At 35.4% G+C, this 19954-nt stretch overlaps 1 protein-coding gene across 4 annotated transcripts in view; it reads left to right on the top strand.

Annotated features, from left to right (window-relative positions):
• HGF (hepatocyte growth factor) overlaps positions 1 to 19954 on the top strand; it is a 74987-nt gene that overhangs the window by 14634 nt on the left and 40399 nt on the right. For 3 of the 4 annotated variants that reach the window (XM_046670603.1, XM_046670605.1, XM_046670602.1), the window contains exons 5-7: positions 4508 to 4650; positions 10646 to 10766; positions 12410 to 12528. In XM_046670603.1, the coding sequence (XP_046526559.1) occupies positions 4508 to 4650; positions 10646 to 10766; positions 12410 to 12528 (383 nt within the window). The remainder of the gene's footprint in view (positions 1 to 4507; positions 4651 to 10645; positions 10767 to 12409; positions 12529 to 19954) is intronic. The other variant, XM_046670604.1, reaches the window with a different exon arrangement.

Genomic DNA, 19954 nt, shown 5'->3' with positions numbered 1-19954 from the left:
AGAAATAGTGAAAATGTTATTTTTTTGTAGAGATTTTTTCCCCTCTCTTTGCCTTCGAGAAGGTACAGCACTCTGCAGCTGCAGTAGAGAAACTGACTGTGGTAAATAGGAGATGGATCAGATGGTGGTTGTCAACTTTGGCTGCACATTAAAATCACCTGCTATGAGCCCTTAATGACTCCCACCACTCAGGCATCAATACAGACCTATTAAATCAGAATCTCTTGGGGGAATAACCCAGACCAGTATTTTTTTTTAAAGTTCCCCAGATGATTCCAAAGTACAGCCACAATTGAGAACCACTGCTAAAAATTCATACCTCAGATTGACCAGCTTTCCCATTTCACCTATTGCTTAATGGCTGGAGAAAACTTCTCATCCCTTGGATTAAATGTCTACACTTAAGAGAATACTTGTGTTCATTATAACAGATGAATGATATTTAAAGATGAGCAAACATAATATCCATAGGCTAATTAGTCTGAGAGTTTTAATCATCATTGAGAAGAAACATAGATATCTAATACCCAAGATGTATTGTAGCCATGGTTTTTCAAGATTTATTTGACAAATAATTTTAACAGGAGCTAAAGTATTTTAAAACAGCTTTCCCTGGTTGTTAAATGCATTGGAAGGTTTAGTTTACCATGTGCCAATTACTTTGCTGAACAGTGTACTTGGTTTATCTCTAATCCTCCCAAGAACCCCATAGCGGGTGATTTTATTAGCTCTATTTTATATATGGTGAAACTGAAGCACAAAGAGCCTTAGTAACTTTTCAAGGTCATGCACAACTAGTAAGCAGTATGGCCAGAATCTGAACCCAGCCAATTTCACTGTATAACCTGTGCTTTTAACAACTCCAAGGCATGAAACACTTGGCTGATCAGTAGGACAAATGCTGCAACTTGTTTCTGCAGTAGTGTTGATGACTTTGCCTTGATGAATCCTCTTTTTATTTCATTTCATTCATTTTGAGGGGGGACCATAATTATGCAATGATTTTATTTCAGTAAACAGAGAGCAGATAATTGGCCCACACGTAAAGAAAAAGAGTTAGTTGCTCCACATTGAGGTCAAGCCTGTGATCTCAGTCAGTTAACACCAGCTAGTAAGTATCCAAGCTGATCAGCTTTGCCGTATTTCAGTAACAGAAAGTGACTAATTCTTTTCAAATAAGTTACTTACAATTATACACAAATACCTCTGAAACATAGTATTATCCTTATATTACAAAAAGAAAGGAACGATATAATTGGTTTTGCCCTCTCATAAGGATTTGATGGTGTCACTCCTGCATAGTGAGGAAAACATTTTATTTAAATTGATAGATCTGTTTTTCATGAACAAAAGAATAGCTTTGGAAATCAGTCCTACCCTACTCAGGGAGAGTGAACTGGACTGACCCAGTAGAGGTCTTATTTCAACCGAAATACTCTATGATTGGGATTTTCTGTGGGAGGAGTAAATGTGAAATAGATCTCCCTGGGAACTGGCTTCCCAGTCCAACCAGCTATTTTACCAAGAAACATTTCCTTGTGATATAGAGGTATATGAGGGAGAGAATCATGTATATTAATCAAATTGTTTTTAATTCAGTGGGAGCAATACTTAATTTTCATCAGTTAGCTGCTTATTGGTGTATCTGTGTGGTAGCTTAACACTTTTGAGTTAACTAAATATTAACTTTATGGGAAATGGAAAAAGAAATATGTCTGTGTCTAGAGGAGTGATTTATTGATGACTCCCTAAATTAAAATATTTTACAAGTGGCTTAATGGGAACATGATGATAGATGATGAAATTAGTATAGAAGCTTAACCAGAAAATCAGGTGACCTGATATCTACATCTATATCCTTCACTGGCCACCCAGCATTCATTAATGAAGCAGATGATGGAATAGGTCAGGTTTCCTAAAACGCAGTTTCTATTAATGAAAAGAAAAGGTCGCTAGCCTCCAGGAGATCTAATTTATATTTCAAAGTATATTTGGATATAGCTCAATTTTAAATATTTCTTTACTTATCTCTTTTAAAGCCTTGCTAACAAAGACAAAGAACCAAAAACATTATGTATGTGAATAAAAGTTTATTATAGAACTTATTGACTGACACAGGGCATATGTGTAATCGGTTCTCATAAACGGTTGTTGAATGAACACATATAAGTGAAAAGAGCAGGGTTAGGCTTTATCCATTGGTCAAGTATGGGAGGCTAAGGAAAAGCAGGCTAAACACCTTAGAAGACAAAAGAAAACCAGTTAATTTGGGGAAAAAGTCGTATACACCAAAGAATAAGAGAAAAGATGATCCAGACTACTCTTTACTGTGCATGACCTAAGGAAGAATTTAATATGCATTGATACAGAATTGTGAAGATGTGCATCCTTTCTCTTCATTTCTTCATATTACATTTTATTAACTCTAGTGGGAAAACTTTACTCATCTTTTGGCCATATCTAGATTTGATTTCTACTTTATCTCACTTCCTTCCTACTTGTATTTTTCCTACTAAATCATGGAATTCCTTCACTGCTTTTCACAGCTTCATTTTGGCTTTATGAATCCACTGGGAAGGTGTATGTATGTATATGTGTGTGTTTCTATGTGTATGTGTGTGTGTAACAAAAATCTTCTTTAAAATTGTGAATATTTAATACGTGTATATTTAACATGCTAAATCCATTATTTAGTTTCTTGAGTAAACGCAATACATAAAATGATACAGAATAAAGGGCCTTATAATAATCTAATTCACTCTATTCATCTTATAGGTGAAGAAGTTGAAACCCAAAGAGTAAATAAATTGTTCAAAGGCTAATGTCATATGCTAGTTGGGTGATACATGAGGCAACAATATAGATTTTGTGATTAACAGTTACTTATTCTTACCACTCTACTATACCAAGATTTTTCATAAAATAGAACTATAGTAGAATATTTTTAAGTAAATTGATTAATGCATTACTTTATGAAAAAATATAAAGTTAAAGTCAGTTTTGGAAAATGACTATTTCATTATAAATTTCAATATATCAGCAATTTCATCAGTATTTCATTATAAATTTACTAGGAAAAGTTGGAGAAGTGGCAAAAATGAAAGAAAGTAAATTTCAAACAATGGCACAAACAAAAAACATCCTAAAATATTCTGGAATAATGGGGCTAAAATTAAGACAAAATGACTTATTTTTCATTTGAAAATTAAATACTGTTAGGAACTGTGAAATCATGATGAGCTTTAATTTTATGATAGTTTTTGTCAATTATATGGTTTAATCTCTTATGTTTTTTCCTCATATTTAAAATGCTAGTTTGTAATCCTTGGATTTCACTCTAATTTAAGTACCATTTAGAACTCAGAGGTCAGTAAAAGTAGAAATAAAGCTTTATAACAAAAATTGAACTGAATATTGAAAATGTAACTGGATTTTCAAACAAGTGTTTACTAGTGTCACCTACAGATGTATATTCTTTATTTGCGGTTTTTCGTGTGCAATCTAGCAGACAAGTGCAGTGTCACAGGCCAATGTCACAAGCAGTACAAAGGAATAAAAAGGCTTTGGATTTTTCTGATACTGTGTTGAAATACTTTATGCTAGTAACAAAACTATAAATACGGCATTAGAAATTTTAAGTAAAGGTAATGTATTTCAGTCTCTGCACTAAAGGCTTACTTCTGTGAACTAAACCTGAAAGCACCAAGCCCCAGTCACAGAGAAAACTATTAAAATTTTTGAAGAGAATAAGCAATTCTGTTTTTCACTATGACTAAGTGGCATGTGCTTAATAATATGTAGCATCTATTGTGTCAATTACTCTTTGAACTTCTCAAAACAACCATATAAGGTATAAGATATTATAAGTTATGGTTCTGCTCAGTGTACAGGTAAGCCAACGGGCTGAGAGAGCCTAAACTACCTGCTGAGGTCTCCAGCTAGTAAAAGAGCAAGCTGAAATTTGAGTCCAGGTTTAATTTGATTCTAGACTCTTTGTTTGTATTACTTCATTAATCTGTTTCTCAATTGTGTAGAAGAAAAGGGGGCTATTCTTCATAAGAAAAGCAGTAAACAAAGAAGTAATTTATCTCAGATAAGCAATGTAATAGCGAGATTTCGTGGTCAATTGCAGTGTTTCTTCAGTTCTCTCCTAAGTGGCCTTGCTCAGTCACCTGCTGCCTTCAAGTGGAGCTTTGAAATTGTGGTTCAAAACTGTCAATTAAGTTCCAGCCTGATTGACTTTTAGCAAATCCAGAGACAAATCATTCTTAGTGATGCTGAATATGGGAATTCAGGTGAACGTTTATAAAATTTAAGTATTTTAAGAATGGGTAGACATTCTTGAATTCTTGAATGACAGAATTGAAGTTAAAATATATGGAGGTGTGAGACAGAATAAAGGATTTCTCTGCTTTCAGGAAAAACGTACCAACTAATTAGTAAAATTAATAGACCAAAAATCAAGTTGCATGCTCTTATACTGTAATGATTATCATTTTAAAACTAGCTTTTTGCCTTCGAGCTATCGGGGTAAAGACCTACAGGAAAACTACTGTCGAAACCCTCGAGGGGAAGAAGGGGGACCTTGGTGTTTCACAAGCAATCCAGAGGTACGCTACGAAGTCTGTGACATTCCTCAGTGTTCAGAAGGTAAATGAACCTGAATGCCATCTGGGGCACTCTGCCACCCCTTTGTGTAGAACTGCAGCTCACGTTACAGGTTAACAGGAACAAATCAGATCACAATAAATATGCTGTTTCTTCAAATGCAGCTATAGATGATTTGAGCATTTTTTACATAATGTTTTTAAAAACGATTATCATCAGATAAATGCAAAATAATGAAGCGAGTTATCAGTTTGAATTTCAACAGAGCCTGAGGTATCTCTTTGGGGAGAGTAAAAGTTTGGGCTTTCTCGCCCACTGTTGGGAGCTCACATACCTCAAAATCTGCTCCGGAATGAAACTGAGTCCTTTATAAGTAATGCTAATTATATTCACCTGGCACCTTCTTCTGCAGAAGTTTTGTCAAACCTACTCTGAAGTGGTGTGGCAAGGATATATGGATCCAGCAGAGAATATTGGAGGGGGTCACTGGAAGGTCGATATCCCCATGTGTGACTAGAACCAAATTTGATACATAGACTGGAGCTGAATACCATTTAGAATAGTTTATGAAGAGATCAAAACAGTAGCTGCCAAGCTGTCTTGAAGGCAGGCACCCTAAACCCGTGTCTATGCTTTTTACCTCCTCTGCCAACATAAAAGGGCACTGCCCTTACTTTTGTAGTGGAAAATTGAAGAACTGACAAGAAGGAAGAGTAACCATGTCAGCATTGTATGTGATTTCATTTTTCATAGTTATCTGGTTATTCTGTTGGAAACTAAAATTCTAAAAATCTGAATGAAACATGGGTTAATAGGATTTTGAAGTACTTGGGGGCAGGGGCTGCTGGAATGCTGTCCAATTTTTATAGTAAGATATCTTACCTGTTTGTTATTAACCAAATATTTTTTTGAAATATTTCTTCCACAAATATCCGTTAAACATTAGGTTGATATTTATCACGTAAAAAGGCCATTGTTGGCTAATTGTCACAGAGAAGGTGAATTTGCTTTCTGTTGTTAGTTAATTTAAAATTCTCGGCTCCATGTGCTAGAGCCAGTTCCATCTCTGTTTGTAAATTCTTACTTTCCATTCTATATCATATTCTGTTCACTATAACTTCTTCATTGTTTTCTTTTCTTTTAAAAATAATAAACTGATCTGTGATAAAGTTACGAACAAGTCTGTTTTGTATGAATAAGTCTATAATTAATATTTGTCTTAAATTTACACATGGAAGAAAAAATCCTACTTCTAGGTAACTCTCCACTACAACAGTTTTCTGAGGTTGAAAGTCATTGGCAAGGAGTTTTGTTTGACCTGGGAAAGTGTTTTCAAGGGAAGTTAACTTGGTCAAACTTTAAACAGCTTAGCATTTATGATACCTGCCTGGTCTGTGTGGGAATGTGATTTTTCAATCCTTAGTTTTTAAGAAAAACCTTCATCAAAATACACTGGCGTAGATCTGGACCGATATGCAATGTAGAATAAATGTTCTAGAAAAGAAGTGATTGGGAAAATCCTGTTTCCACTTATCCTTATCTCATTTAAATATACATCTCTAATATCCTTTAATAATTTGAGGTCATTGCACCTCTCTTAAAAGGTTGCTCATTAGTATTAGTGGCACATGATGCTATTGGCACTGTGGTAGTAAAGGTTGCAGATATGATTTTTCTGGGAACAATTAGAGGTCTGATAGCATAGAATGACCCTCCTGTGAAAGAAGTGATCAACACCTGACCTATAGGCCAAACATATTTCAGGAAGTGTGAATTGAGCTGTGATATTTAAATGCATGCTAAAATGAACAATGTTTTAGCAGGATTTTAGTGAATAGGATCTAAAATAAGAAGCATTGTCACTACACTAATAGAAAAAAGCATGCTGTTTATAAAACAGATAATACAAAATATACAAAATAATGTAGATATGATGTAAACGTCTATTAAAATACATATAAGAGGGAGAAACCTCAAAATCCAGGATGCTTAAACAGTATAATGGGTGAGCTATTTTTATCTATGCATATTAATTTCTTAAATGGCAACTTCCAAAGGTTACGTCATTATGGATGAGGTAGTAATGATCAAATCATTTTGTATATTTAAAATTAAACCAGAAAAAGGCCTGTGGTCAAACTTTGGACTGTTCTTTTGAAAAAGACATGTAAAACACTATATATATTTTGAAGTTTTTGTAACTATATTAAAGTCTTGGCTAAATAATCATCTGAAATTTTGATTCATAAAGGAAATATATCTGATATCCAATAACTAATATTTTCTTATAATTTAAACCTTTGAAATATATTAAGCATTCCAAAAGAAAATGAACACTCTTATCACATTTAGAACTTTACATAATTGTGTGAAGAAAATATTACAATTAACATTTAATTCAAGGAAAACTGAGGTATGTAAAATTCAATTTTTTGTTGTAACATTTACTTGGGATTTAAAATAAAGCAATCACTAGTCTTTGGAACAGATGTTATATGTAATGATTGTCAAATATTCAAGTAAATACATTTTATTAAACCATAATCATTATTTTTTAATACCTTACACTTTAAATCCCAAATAATACTGCCATAACTTTATTTATGTGATTCTATGCTCTGTGTGGAGAAAGACTTTTAAAACTAAAGATTAAAATAAAACTATTATTTATAAATGTGGATTTGTGAGACTATTCATATTTTAAACATTCAGTTTTGTTAAAGTGATCACCAGCATGGATTTCTCTCAGAGATATTGTCAAAGTAGTTATTTTAGTCTGTAAACTCAGATTACCTGTGGTTTTATGATTGAGAAAAAGGAACACAGTATTTTTTTTAGTTTAATTGGTTAGTATGATGAGAAAGATGTTAAATTAATCCTACTTATATTACAATTCAGGTGTAGTTTTTGTAGTTTTCTACTATCATTTAAGCCAGAACTATATTTAGAAAAAAAAATTCTACTTTTAAATAGAAACATTTATTTAGTTTGAGTTTATATAATCTGGAAAAGTATTTTGCTCTTTATTTTTAAAGGCAAGAACTTGCTGGAATGGTTAAATAATAATACACTGGCAAGAATAGAGAGATCCCAAATGAAATAGAGCAGGAAGTGCAATCCTCACCCTCTTGCACTATTATATAGATCATGCTTTCACCTGGTTCCTTGAGTAAGTGGACTTGGTTTCCACCTGTACTGCCTGACTTTGAGTTGGGAAAACTTAGAAGACTCTTAGAATTCTGGAAGTTAGAAAAGTGAATATGAGTTCACAATTTGGCTTTCTTGAGGTAATTTTGATGACTAACCTGAAGGTCTGATGCAATGGTAGAACAGCAAACTTTTCAGTCTTAGATAAAATGGCCAATCTAGTTGCTTTTTTTCGTGACCTCCTTTCCCCCCATCCTTCAATAAGTGAGGATCCAACAGGAGGCCAACCTACTCTTGTAAACAAGAAGGCAGAGGGTAATGGGGGCAATGTTGAAAAAGGCAGGGAGAGTGACTTTCTAAATTTATCAGTCTAACTTAAGGTATGACCAATTAGAATGTGTAGGAAACAATTGAAAATATGTAGGACAAAAAGGCAATTAAGACACTGGAAAGAACACTGGACTATGGGTCAGAGACCTGTGTTCCAGGCACAGATTTGACATTTTCTGTTTTAGGTAAGTCCCTTAAAACTTTTGTGAGCCTTGTTTTCCTCACTGCAAGGATCAAATGATTTCTTATTTGCTAAAAGTGCTGAATAATCACAGAACATGTAACTATAATATATTTAGCATCTCAGTCGTACCACAAGATATATTTAATTCCCACCCCAACAACAACTTTCATTGCCTTCCAAAATCTAGCATTGTTCTTGTTAACTTTTAATATGTTTTTAAAATCTCATTAGGTCTGCACCTGCATCCACAACTCTCTTCACCTTACTATAAACATAGCATACTAATTCATGTTTCTGTACCATTTTATGTTATTTTGCCCTTTATAATTTATCCAAATCTCATCTATCCTTCAAGATCCAGTGAAATCAATTCTCTCCCAAAAAGCCATTTTTAGAATAGAACAAATTATCTACAGATTTGCTATTCATTGTGAGGTCCAAGGATCAGAAACATCAGCATCCCCTGGGAGCTTGTTACTAATACCTCAGCTCTGATTTACTGAATCAGAACTTGCCCTTTTACAAGATCTCAAAGTGACTTTTATGCATATTGAAGTTTGAAGAAGCATTGAATTGATCTACCACACTCACTTCAGAAAATAGTCCTCTTAATAGAATTACCTGTTTCATTTGTGTAGCTGTTTTTCCTTAAGAAACTTAAAAATCCTAAAGTCCAGAAAAAATGTTTTATAATAATGCCCATAGTACAGCTTCCCAGAAAATAAACTTATTTACTCTCATGAGAAAGGGATATACTCATAAACTGTATTTGCTGATGGAGACAAAATAGGTATATCCTGATTCCTGAGTACTATACAAGGTTAGAAATTGTACATTTGGATATTTATCTCTTATGTTTGACCATAGCATTCTATTCTACTTTTTCATTCAATATAAAGAAGCAAACAACTGTGATAAATGCCACATCATTTTCTGTGAAGATATCAAACCTTGCATTCTTTTAAAAAAAAGGAGCTAAATAAATCTGTACCCCATTCAAATGGAAAGCTGAAATGTGATAATGCATAACATATGTCGAGCATTTCAATATGCAAATGACCTTGGCCAACCAGAGCACCTTTATCAATATGCTCTTGGACTCCTCTTATTTATAGCTCAGGTGCTTACTGACTGTTCTCTGAGAAATCTCAGTATCAAATGAGAGGAAGCTGAATTTTGGTCCCTTGTCTTAGTTCGCAGATTAACCTACATGACAACAAGTAGATGAATCAAGCCAAAGGGTTTCATGTTTGGGGAAGTTAATAATTAATGTCCTATTAGATTATAAAAATGAAAGGTTCAAAAGTGATGATTCTAATGTTATACCCCAAAATACTACAAATACTCATTAGGCTATATCTCAGTGGATAAAACAAACATTCATATCTTTTCCCCACTTCAGCTAAAGTTAGATGATCAGTAATCACAAGATACAAATGGTGTGTTTGGGGAAGTTTTTCGGATTTGTAGGAAAACCAAGCAAGGATTTATTCCACAGGATTCCTGCTGTGCTACAGATTAACCTATCCATTTGAGAAGCCTCATTTTCAGCTAGTTGATGTGATTCAGAGTTTGTGTGTCATAAAAGGCCAGCCAGAAAAGAATTATTAACTAACCTCCCAGAGTCATCAGTAAGATCCTGCATAATCAGAGCACCTTATATATTTTACAATGTGTACAAGAAGTTCAGTAGTAGGTCACCCTTTATCCTCAGCTAGATAGGAATGTGAGCCTGCCCAGTTATTCGACTTGGATGTTCACTAACAGAAATGAAGCACGATTTCTTCTTTTCTTCTTTTTCTTCATGATTTCTTCTTCATGGAAAATATCCATGTTCTTTGAATAGTACCAGAGTGCCAGATTTCTATCCAAAGATGGTCTCTCAAGTCTATCTGGTTCTGATTTTGGCATTAACCATAGGAGAATGACATGTACTCATTTTAAATTATGTATTTCCTGTATGTGTATTTGGAGGATAAGTTGAGAGAAGAGCACTATTGTGCTGTCAGTATAGATACTGAGATCCTTTGCATTTTAGACCAACAAAGGGAAGATCCCCAAGGTTCCATCTTATGTTTTCAGTGTCTACATACCTTTGGACACATTGAAAAATTAGAAAGGCAGCATTCTGGCTCTATGATAAATCTGTTTGACGCTAACTACAAAACCCCGTTTAAACTATATGAAGAGTTCTGTAGGGAGTATTTTATGCCACTATTTTATGAACATTAGGCCCTAATTTAAAGTTAAAATGGTTGTAAGCATTTCTAAAAATCTTTCTGCTAAACAGGTGATTTACTGTTCTTTAAAAGGAACAGTGGTGGTCCTGATTTTGCTGTCAGAAGCAATTAACATGCCATACTTTAATTTTATTAGTTGAATGCATGACCTGCAATGGGGAAAGTTATCGTGGTCCCATGGATCATACAGAATCAGGCAAGATTTGTCAGCGCTGGGATCATCAGACACCACACCGGCACAAATTCTTGCCAGAAAGGTAAAATACCACCAAATCATGCTTCCAGTGATTCTTTTTACATACCATTATTTACTCCATGACAAACTGCCATGGAAATTCTCTATATATGACGTTTTTTGGATAGTCTTGGGGAAAAGGGATTTATGATGAAGTATATGAGAATGCTGGTTACACCTTCAGCTGGTTTTGGGTGACTAGGTTAAGAGTTCCTGAAATCAGGATGGTCCTGAACACAGGAACATCAATGGGGTGCAGAAGGGAAGCACTAACAGAAGCTTCCTCTTTCTCTTCCATAGCAGAAAAAAAGGCCCATTCGATATTGACCACTTTGACAGGCCCAAGCTGTGGGAGGAGGCATTATTGCCAAATACAAACCAATCTCCTTCTAAAGCCACATCTTCAGTGACTTAGGTAAAGTGGGGTCACATTTGTGACACTATGACATAGGTCATGCTCATAGAAAGGGAATGAAAAGTGAAGCAAACAATTCTTTTGCTTGGTTTATTCTGGTGTATTTTGAAATTGCCAATCTGGAGAAGTCAGGTAACCAAGTCTACTTTTCTCCTCAGAGGTAGGTTTTGAGTTTAAATAGTTAAAAAAAAAAAAATATGTCTGGGTCCAGCCCAGTGGCTCAGCGGTTAAGTTCACATGTTCCGCTTCTCGATGGCCCGGGGTTCGCTGGTTCGGATCCCGGGTGCGGACATGGTGCTGCTTGGCAAAAGCCATGCTGTGGTAGGCGTCCCACGTATTAAAGTAGAGGAAGATGTGCATGGATGTTAGCTCAGGGGCAGTCTTCCTCAGCAAAAAGAGGAGGATTGACAGCAGTTAGCTCAGGGCTACTCTTCCTCAAAAAAAAAAAAAAAGTCTACTTTGGCCCATTCATTTCACATGAAACTTGTAGCTGAAAAAAGAAAAAGTGAATTCTCTTGTTTTTATTATAAAGAATAAATGTACAAATAACTATAGAGGAAACTGTCCCCACCTTTTTTGGAAATTGCTGACAGATTTTTTTCTTTCTTCTTTCTCTTTTTGTTTTTTTGTTGTTCTTTTAAATGAAATTAAAACTCTCATTTATTTTTAAGTTCATCTCTTGTCTTTTAAGTGAGAACAGAAAGGATATGGTAGCAATTAAAATCAAGTCACCAATTCAGGACTCTGTTAATTTAGAGGGAGGAGGGTATAGAGAAAGTGGTGTAATGGAGTTTGTCTCTGGCTCTGGTGGAGGTGAGGGCATGACCCAGAAAGGCTCTATTTCCAAAATTGAGCTATCATTAGTAACAGAGCTATTGAAACCTGACTTTCAGTTTGAACTTTAAGCCTGGCCCAGAAAAGGACCTGTTTTCTTAATGAGCATTCTACATGAGGTCATGTTTATGTAATCTTTCTCTTAATTGGGCTTTGTGACAAAGGCATTCAGTTTGGGACCGCAACTGGTGGATAAGTACCAAATGGACCTAACTTACTAGCAAAAGGGATGGTACTCTATACTTACTAGAATCTGTAAGTTAATAGATTTAGCAGTCCTTGTAAGGCAAAACAGGAAACTTCTTTTTTCCCCAGCTAGTAGCATCTGAACTAAGTCTAAAATTATTTTGTGAGTTGTGGGCTGGGTGGTGTTTCTAGGCAGATTTATGTGACACTTTTCTTGGTGTGGTTTGCAGATATCCTGACAAGGGCTTTGATGATAATTATTGCCGCAATCCTGATGGCAAGCCGAGGCCATGGTGCTATACTCTTGACCCTGACACCCCCTGGGAGTACTGTGCAATTAAAGTATGCGGTAAGTTAGGGTCAAATTTATTGCTTCCTTTTCCTCTCACAGACTGGATCTAAGCAGGTGATTATTAGTGAGACAGGTTAACAACTATTTCACTTGATGCTTTAATGGGTGCAGGTTTTAATATTTTAAAAATGTGTCGCATAATCCTACCCAATCTTTTGAATTTTCAGAGAGCCATTATTTTGAAAGAGATAAATAAACAAGTGCACACATATACACAAAATATTTATACTTAGGGTAAAGGCCTAAACATTCTCATGTTGTCAAGAAAAAGAAAAAATTCCAGAGAGGGAGAAAGAAGTCAGGGAATAAGTGCGGTATCATAAACGTCATCAGAGCCATAAAAGCTAGGACCTTAGATTCTTACTTTCCAATCCTGTATACTTTCCCTATTCTTCCTCACCAGACATAACATGAGCTATCAACTGACTGTGAACCTCTTCTGGTGAATGACAGAGGCTGCCATGAAGAATAATAAGTCTAATAGAAGCTTCTTATAGGTGTCTTTAATCTCTAGTAGCCAATCCTCACCTCTCTGGCTGTCCTTGTACGCACACTGCATTCTGTTTCAACCTGTTTTTCAGCAGTTCTAGTCTTTTTCTATATATTGACCTTTACCCAATTGTCCTGAATTTATAATAAAAAGCTTCTTTTCTCATTTGCTTTGTGTTATGCCTTTAAATCTGTACTTGTCCCTTTCCTCCAGAGTTAACACACATTTTTACTCTTCCCTGAAATAATCCTAAATAAAAATTAGTTATAGACATGTCTTTATTTCTATGAGTACAGGTCTTATTTTTTTCAACTGGATCCTAAAATGCTTTAAGACCAGTAGAACTGCATAAATTCAGTAAAGTGTAATAATGTTATAAATTTATTTGATAACATAAAGATATGTATATAGAGAGAGCCATAAAAAGACAAATAATCCGCATAAGATCAGGTATGAGCTCCAAGAATGATAAATATACAATTGTGAGGATATGGTTAAGTGTTTGTGTATTTTACCAGAACAGCATGATAAGGATATTCCTTTGAACAAGTATTTAAATTCAGTATTATCCACACTACGATACTGCCAGGATAATCTCTCTCCACTTAAACCTGCTAATAAAAGGAAATGTTTTAGACCACTCAAATAAAGCCCACAAAGAAGGGATGTGCCTGGCATATGTGAAATAACTGCAGATTCTGGAAGGTTCTCAATGTGAACACAATGTTCACAGAAATTGAGTCATCTGTTTGGTCCTTTAAGATAAAAGATAACTCCTGTGACAGTATTTCTCTGTATAGGTTGAGTTAGTTCCACTCATTGACTTTTTAAATCTTGTTAATCTTTCCATAATTCTAGATCATTTAAGTACAATAAACTACCTGTTTCCTTTCTGTATTTTGTGTTTTAGATACTCTTATAAATCATCTCTGGAATAAGACCAGTATAAATACACACACACTCACATGCACACTCACCAGCACATTCATCCTTTAATTGGAATGCACACACCAAAAAAATCCAAGTGTTACCCTCCTCTTCAGTTCCCAACCAATCTTTGGCTATTTTTAAGACATTGGGAGAGGAAAGAAATAGAATGAATGTGGCACTTCCTAACTATTACATAGATTTCTTTTTCTTTTCTATCCAAAGAGAAGTTGGCGTATTATGTAACTAACATGCAATAATTCCAATGGCTTTGTTAAACAGAGGGTGGTGTTTATAAGATGTTAATTCTAAGAAAGTGGTGGTAGAATTTGTGAGCCAAACTTATATAGCTACAATTAAAATAAGCTTTTGAGCTGTGGGAATATTTTGGAAGTATTTCTTTACAAGACAGCTTTTAGTTTGTAAAATTATATCTTGAGACTACACTTTTTATTAAAATGAATGAAGCGAAGTTAACATTCTGGAACTCTGGAAAGCATGAGAGAGAATGTTTTGCGAATATTCTTCCAAATATTTTGGCTTACATGTATAGTAAAGTCTATAATGCAAAACCAAGAAATTTGGAGGTGGTTTCAATTGTGTATTAGTTTTCTACTGCTGCATGACAAATTACCAAAAACTTCGCCCCTTAAAATAACACACATTTCTTATCTCATAGTTTCTATGGGTCAGAAGTCCAGGCATTAATCATGTGGGTTCTCTGCTTAGGATCTCACAAGGCCATGATCTAGGTGCCCACCACACTTACTGTCTCATTTATGACTCAGTGTCTCATTCCAAGTTCACTCATTGTTAGCAGAATTCAGTTTCTTGTGGATATAGTGCTGAAGTCCTCAGCTCTTAGAAACCAGTTGATGTTTCCTACCATATGACCTTCTCTACAAAATGGCAGTTTACTTCTTCAAGGCCAACAGGATAGCTTTCTGCCTCTGACCCCTAAACCTTGTTTTAAAGAGCTCTCCTGATTAGGTCAGACACATCTATAGTAATCTCCCTTTAATTAACTTAGAATCAACTGATTAGAGATTTTAATTACATCTACAAAATCTCTTCACTTTTGTTGTACAATATAAGTTAATCACAGGAGTGGCTCTCCTGTCATATCCACAAGTTCTACCCACACTCAAGGGGAGGGGATTATACAGAGTGTACACCAACGAGTGGGAATCTTGGGGCCCATATTAGAATTCTGTATACCACACACATATTTACATGCACTGGTTGTAACAGAATATTGATTATCACTTTTTGTTTGTGTCCTTCTATTCTTGGGTGAGCTTTTTGATTATCTCTCAGTCCTGACTGCTTGAATCCATTCTGAGTTTTCAACATGTTTGAATAATAGAGTTGATGATTCTGTTATTTATCCTCTCATAAGTTGAAGGAGGAGTTTTAAACTCTTGTTTTATTAAATAATAACTGTATTAGAAAACTAGAGTTGCCACTATTTATTTAACACCTACAGAAAGCAGCTGTCCATCTACTATCAATAATCCTCATTTCACTTCTACAAATGACTGTGATTAGGTGTAAGGAAAGGTTTACAAAGATATGGACTGGTGGAGAAACATTGCAGTATCAAGACATGGCAATTAGGTTGATATGGGTAGGAATGGGATGAAAACAGAGAAACGGAAGAAGATGAGAAAAATAATATTGATGGAGGCAGGTCAAGTAGAATCCAAGAGTAGCCCATCCAGTTGCCATTAGAAACACTGAAAAATTAAGCAGAGAGAGTGGTCTTACCTGATTTGTGATAGTAGTCTCCAAATTGGTGTCCACAAAACCCAGGAGAACACAAAGACTTTCCTAAGGGTCTGTAGACATGGATAGCTTAAAGGGTTCAAAGTCCAGCTCCTCTGCTTCTATACGAATTCTTTCCCAAAGTTTTCTGCTTGAGATGCACATATTCCTAAGGAATCAGTCAAATTCAACATCCTACCTTACCATTCACAACTACCCTTGCCTACTTTACTGAACAAAGGTAGACTGCCCACCCTTCCTGAGTGGTTTATTGTACTGGGATATAAAAACCTTGGGATTACTAAACAAAGAATCCTTTGAAAATACTATGTATTCATGCTATTTATTATTTATGTACTACTAATAATTCTGTAATTCTATCCAGAATATGTACATATATATATACATATGTGTATTTGTGTGTTTAGCGTATGTGTGTATTTATCTCTTAGAATTTTGTAGTCCCCAAAAATTTAAAAAATTAATCTCAATATATGAAAATCTTTCAGAAAAGTTTGACGGGGTAAGGAATAAAAGACTCTCTAACATGAAATAAAATACATTGCATTGCAATAACATTCTGTGGGTAAAGTAGAATGGAAAAATGATTCAAGGAGAAAAAAATTTGATAATGTACCTTTTATCTGGAAACAGGTACTCATCAAATCACTGTGGTATTTAAAGTCCATTAAATCCACTTAAAAGAGTGATATAAATTTTTTTGTATAAATAATAGTGAAAATATGCTAGAAATCATATCTTTTGAAACTAAACTTGCCATAAAAAGTGTAGATGTCAACTTAAAAGCATGAGAGGGAATATGAATAATTGTTCAAAATTCTTCTAGTAACAAAAGCAAAAAACAAAAAACATCCAACATTTAAGGACCAGTGACCCAGAAGAATTGCAATACATTTCGAGTAATTGGCATGGAGAAGGCTGAGAAAGGAGACAGAGTCCGATAAGAGCTGATTTTAACAGGCCAGTAACAAAAAAAGAGAATGTGAGCTAGGGCAGTAAGCAGTGGGAATAAGAAGGTGAGGGAGGACGTGAACAATGTTAAAGAGGTAAAATGTCCAGTTTATAATGACAAATTGGATGTAGTGGAAAATGAGATGGGGAAAGAGAAAAGTCTAAAAGTTCCTAAGTTATTGGGTAGATGATGCATATTTGAGAGTGGTATAAATTTGAGGAGAAAGATAATAAGTTTAGTTCTGCCTTTGTTGGGATGCAAGTGTTTGATGTCTGTGCTTACAGCACATCGAAGTTCAGTCTTCTCTGAAGGTCATGCAAAGTCTTAAGTCAACAGTGATGGCAAAAGCCTTAGGCCTAGCCGCACTCCCAGGGAGCACATAGAGAATATAAAGAGGGTTGTTTAACACTTCCTAGATTCTGTGGATATAGAAGTGAAAAAAACAGGCCCAGGCCTATGATAAAACTGAAATTTCAGAGCTTTAGCACAAACTAGTAAAGTAAAGGTTGACATCGCCTTGACATTGGGATATTCCCACCTTTCAGAGCCAAGGTTTTGAATACTGCTCTCAGTTCCTTTTATTTGTTCTTTGTTTCTTTTTTTCTTTTTAAAGATTGGCACCTGGGCTGACAACTGTTGCCAATCTTTTTTTTTTTTTTTTTCCTTTTCTGCTTTATCTCCCCAACCCCGCCCTGTACACAGTTGTATATCTTAGTTGCAGGTCCTTCTAGTTGTGGGATGTGGGACACCTCCTCAACGTGGCCTGATGAGCAGCGCCATGTCTGCGCCCAGGATCCGAACCCTGGGCCGCCGCAGCAGAGCGCACGAACTTAACCACTCGGCCATGGAGCTGGCCCTCCTTTTATTTGTTAAAAAGCTGAATGAACCACAAATTTGTTCCTGTCACTTCGTTTCCAATCTTCTAATCTTACAATCAGTGTATCACTGAAAGTGAAGGATGAATGTTACTCATCACCTGACAAATGTGTGCCAGGGTGTCTAGGACAGGCCTTCTCAGTCTTCCTTCACCATACTCCTCAGAAGGTGATGTCTACCCAAACGGCAGTAGCCCACAAATATGCTGGCTATATAACTTTTAAGACTTCCAGGTATATGGAATTTTAAGACATTGCACACATATAAAAAGATTGGCAGTTCTCCATAGTGCCTGAATGTAGTACTGATTTTCTTATGGCTTTTCCCTATAATAACTTCATATTCTGAGTAACACTTTGTTATATAGACTAGTTCACTGCTTTTCAGAGAGAAATAATATTTGTTGGGACTAATTGTATTTTTCTGAAGTGAACTTTAATAGCTCTCTGGCAATTGAAAAGCTATCTTGTGGTTGATGTCCTTTAGAAAATCTCATTGATTATCTAAATCAGTTGTTCATAAGCTTATTGGACTAAAGATGTCTTTACATTCTTTAACATTATTGAGAACCCCAAATTGTCTATGTGGGTTATATAAATCAATATTTACTGTATTGGAAATTAAAACATAAATTTTTAAAAAAGCATTTATTAATTCATTTAAAAATAATAATCTCATTGGATATTAATATATTTTAAATGAAAAATAACTATATTTTTTTCAGAAAAATAGGGAGAGCAATGGCATTGTTCTAGATTTTTTGCAAATTTCTTTAATGTCACCTTAATTAGAAGAAGATAGCTGAGTGTCTCATATTTGCTTCTGCATTCAGTCTTTTGGGATATCATATATCAAGTGTAGTCTGGGAATTTCGCTGTATAAAGGACAAATGATGTCTTAGCATTGTTATGAAAATAGTTTTGATCTCCTGTGGTTTTTTATCTCCTTTGAAAATAGTTTTTGATCTTTTGATCCTGAAAGGATCTCCAGAACCCTAGGAGTCCCTCTGAGAACTTTTTTGGTACGTATTAGACATATAAGGCTGATGTGGTCCCAATGGAGTACACTAACTAGGAGATGCTTGTTGGCTGCTCTAATTGTTCCCACCTCTCGTCATCAGCAACACACCTGGTTGGAGACTTCTATCATTTATTATCTTTTTCTCTGATTTTCTTCATTTATCCTGTAGGATGGTCTAATCTGCTTTTTAAGCTATCTTTTAGATTATTGGTACCACCATTTACACAGTTTAAAATTCAAAAGCCTAGAATAATCCTAGGCATGCCCTTTCCTTCACTCCTCACATTTGATCCATCCTCAGACCTGTCAATTTTAGCTTCTATGTACCTCTCAAATAAGACCTTTTCACTCCATCACTGTCTCCTTTATCCAAAAGGGTATTATTTTTCATGTTGAATTTTTGAATAGCCTTCTGAGTGGAGTTGTATCTGTATTCACTAGTTTTCCCCTCCAATCCTTTCTCCACACTACAAATAGAATAATATTTTAAAAATCTGAGTATATTGGGGCTGGCCCTGTGGCCGAGTTAAGTTTGCCCGCTCCACTTCAGCAGCCCAGGGTTTTGCCAGTTCGGATCCTGGGTGCGACCTACCACTGCTTATCAGGCCATGCTGAGGTGGCGTCCCACATAGCACAATCAGAAGCGCCTACAACTAGAATAAACAACTATGTATGGGGTGGGGGGGCTTTGGGGAGAAAGAAAAAAAGAAGATTGGCAACAGATGTTAGCTCAGGTGCCAATCTTTAAAAAACAAAACAAAATCTATGAGTGTATCATTCCCCATTCCTAGCACACACACTGCACACACACTGCACTCACACACACCGGTTAAAATCCCTTCAGTGATTCCCTTTGACCTTAAGACAAAGACAAAAAAAACAACCCCATCTTTTACTCCCCCACCCTTATCTCTAACCTCATATACTACCACATTTCTCTCCAGGCTCTCTGTTCCAGCCAGAGTAGTTTTCTTCCTATACTTCATATTTTCCATATTCTTATTATAGTTCCTTCACCTGTGCTGTCTCCTCTGCCTCGAAAACTTTTCTCTTGCTTTCTCACCTAGTTGACAGCTACCCGTTGTTCAAATTTCACCTCACTTATTATTTCCTCAGTTATTTACCATTTCTTCATTCTACTTCCCTGACTTGGTCAAATTCTTTATTATGTATTTAGAGCACCATAAACTTCTCCTTCCATGTTCTCAGAGTCTGGTTTTTACATTTATTTTTGAAATTATTTGGTTAATAGTTCTCTTCATCAAAATTTGTAAACTCCAGCAGAGCAAGGACCATGTCTCTTTTTGTCTCCTGTAGAACTTAGAACATTGCCTTGAACATGACAGGAGTTTAACAAATATTTGTTGAATGAA

This window comes from Equus quagga, chromosome 8, assembly GCF_021613505.1.
Source record: "Equus quagga isolate Etosha38 chromosome 8, UCLA_HA_Equagga_1.0, whole genome shotgun sequence".
Classification (NCBI taxonomy): Eukaryota; Metazoa; Chordata; class Mammalia; order Perissodactyla; family Equidae; genus Equus; species Equus quagga.
The sequence above is the reverse complement of the archived record's forward strand: the minus strand, read 5'-3'. Positions and strand labels throughout refer to the sequence as shown.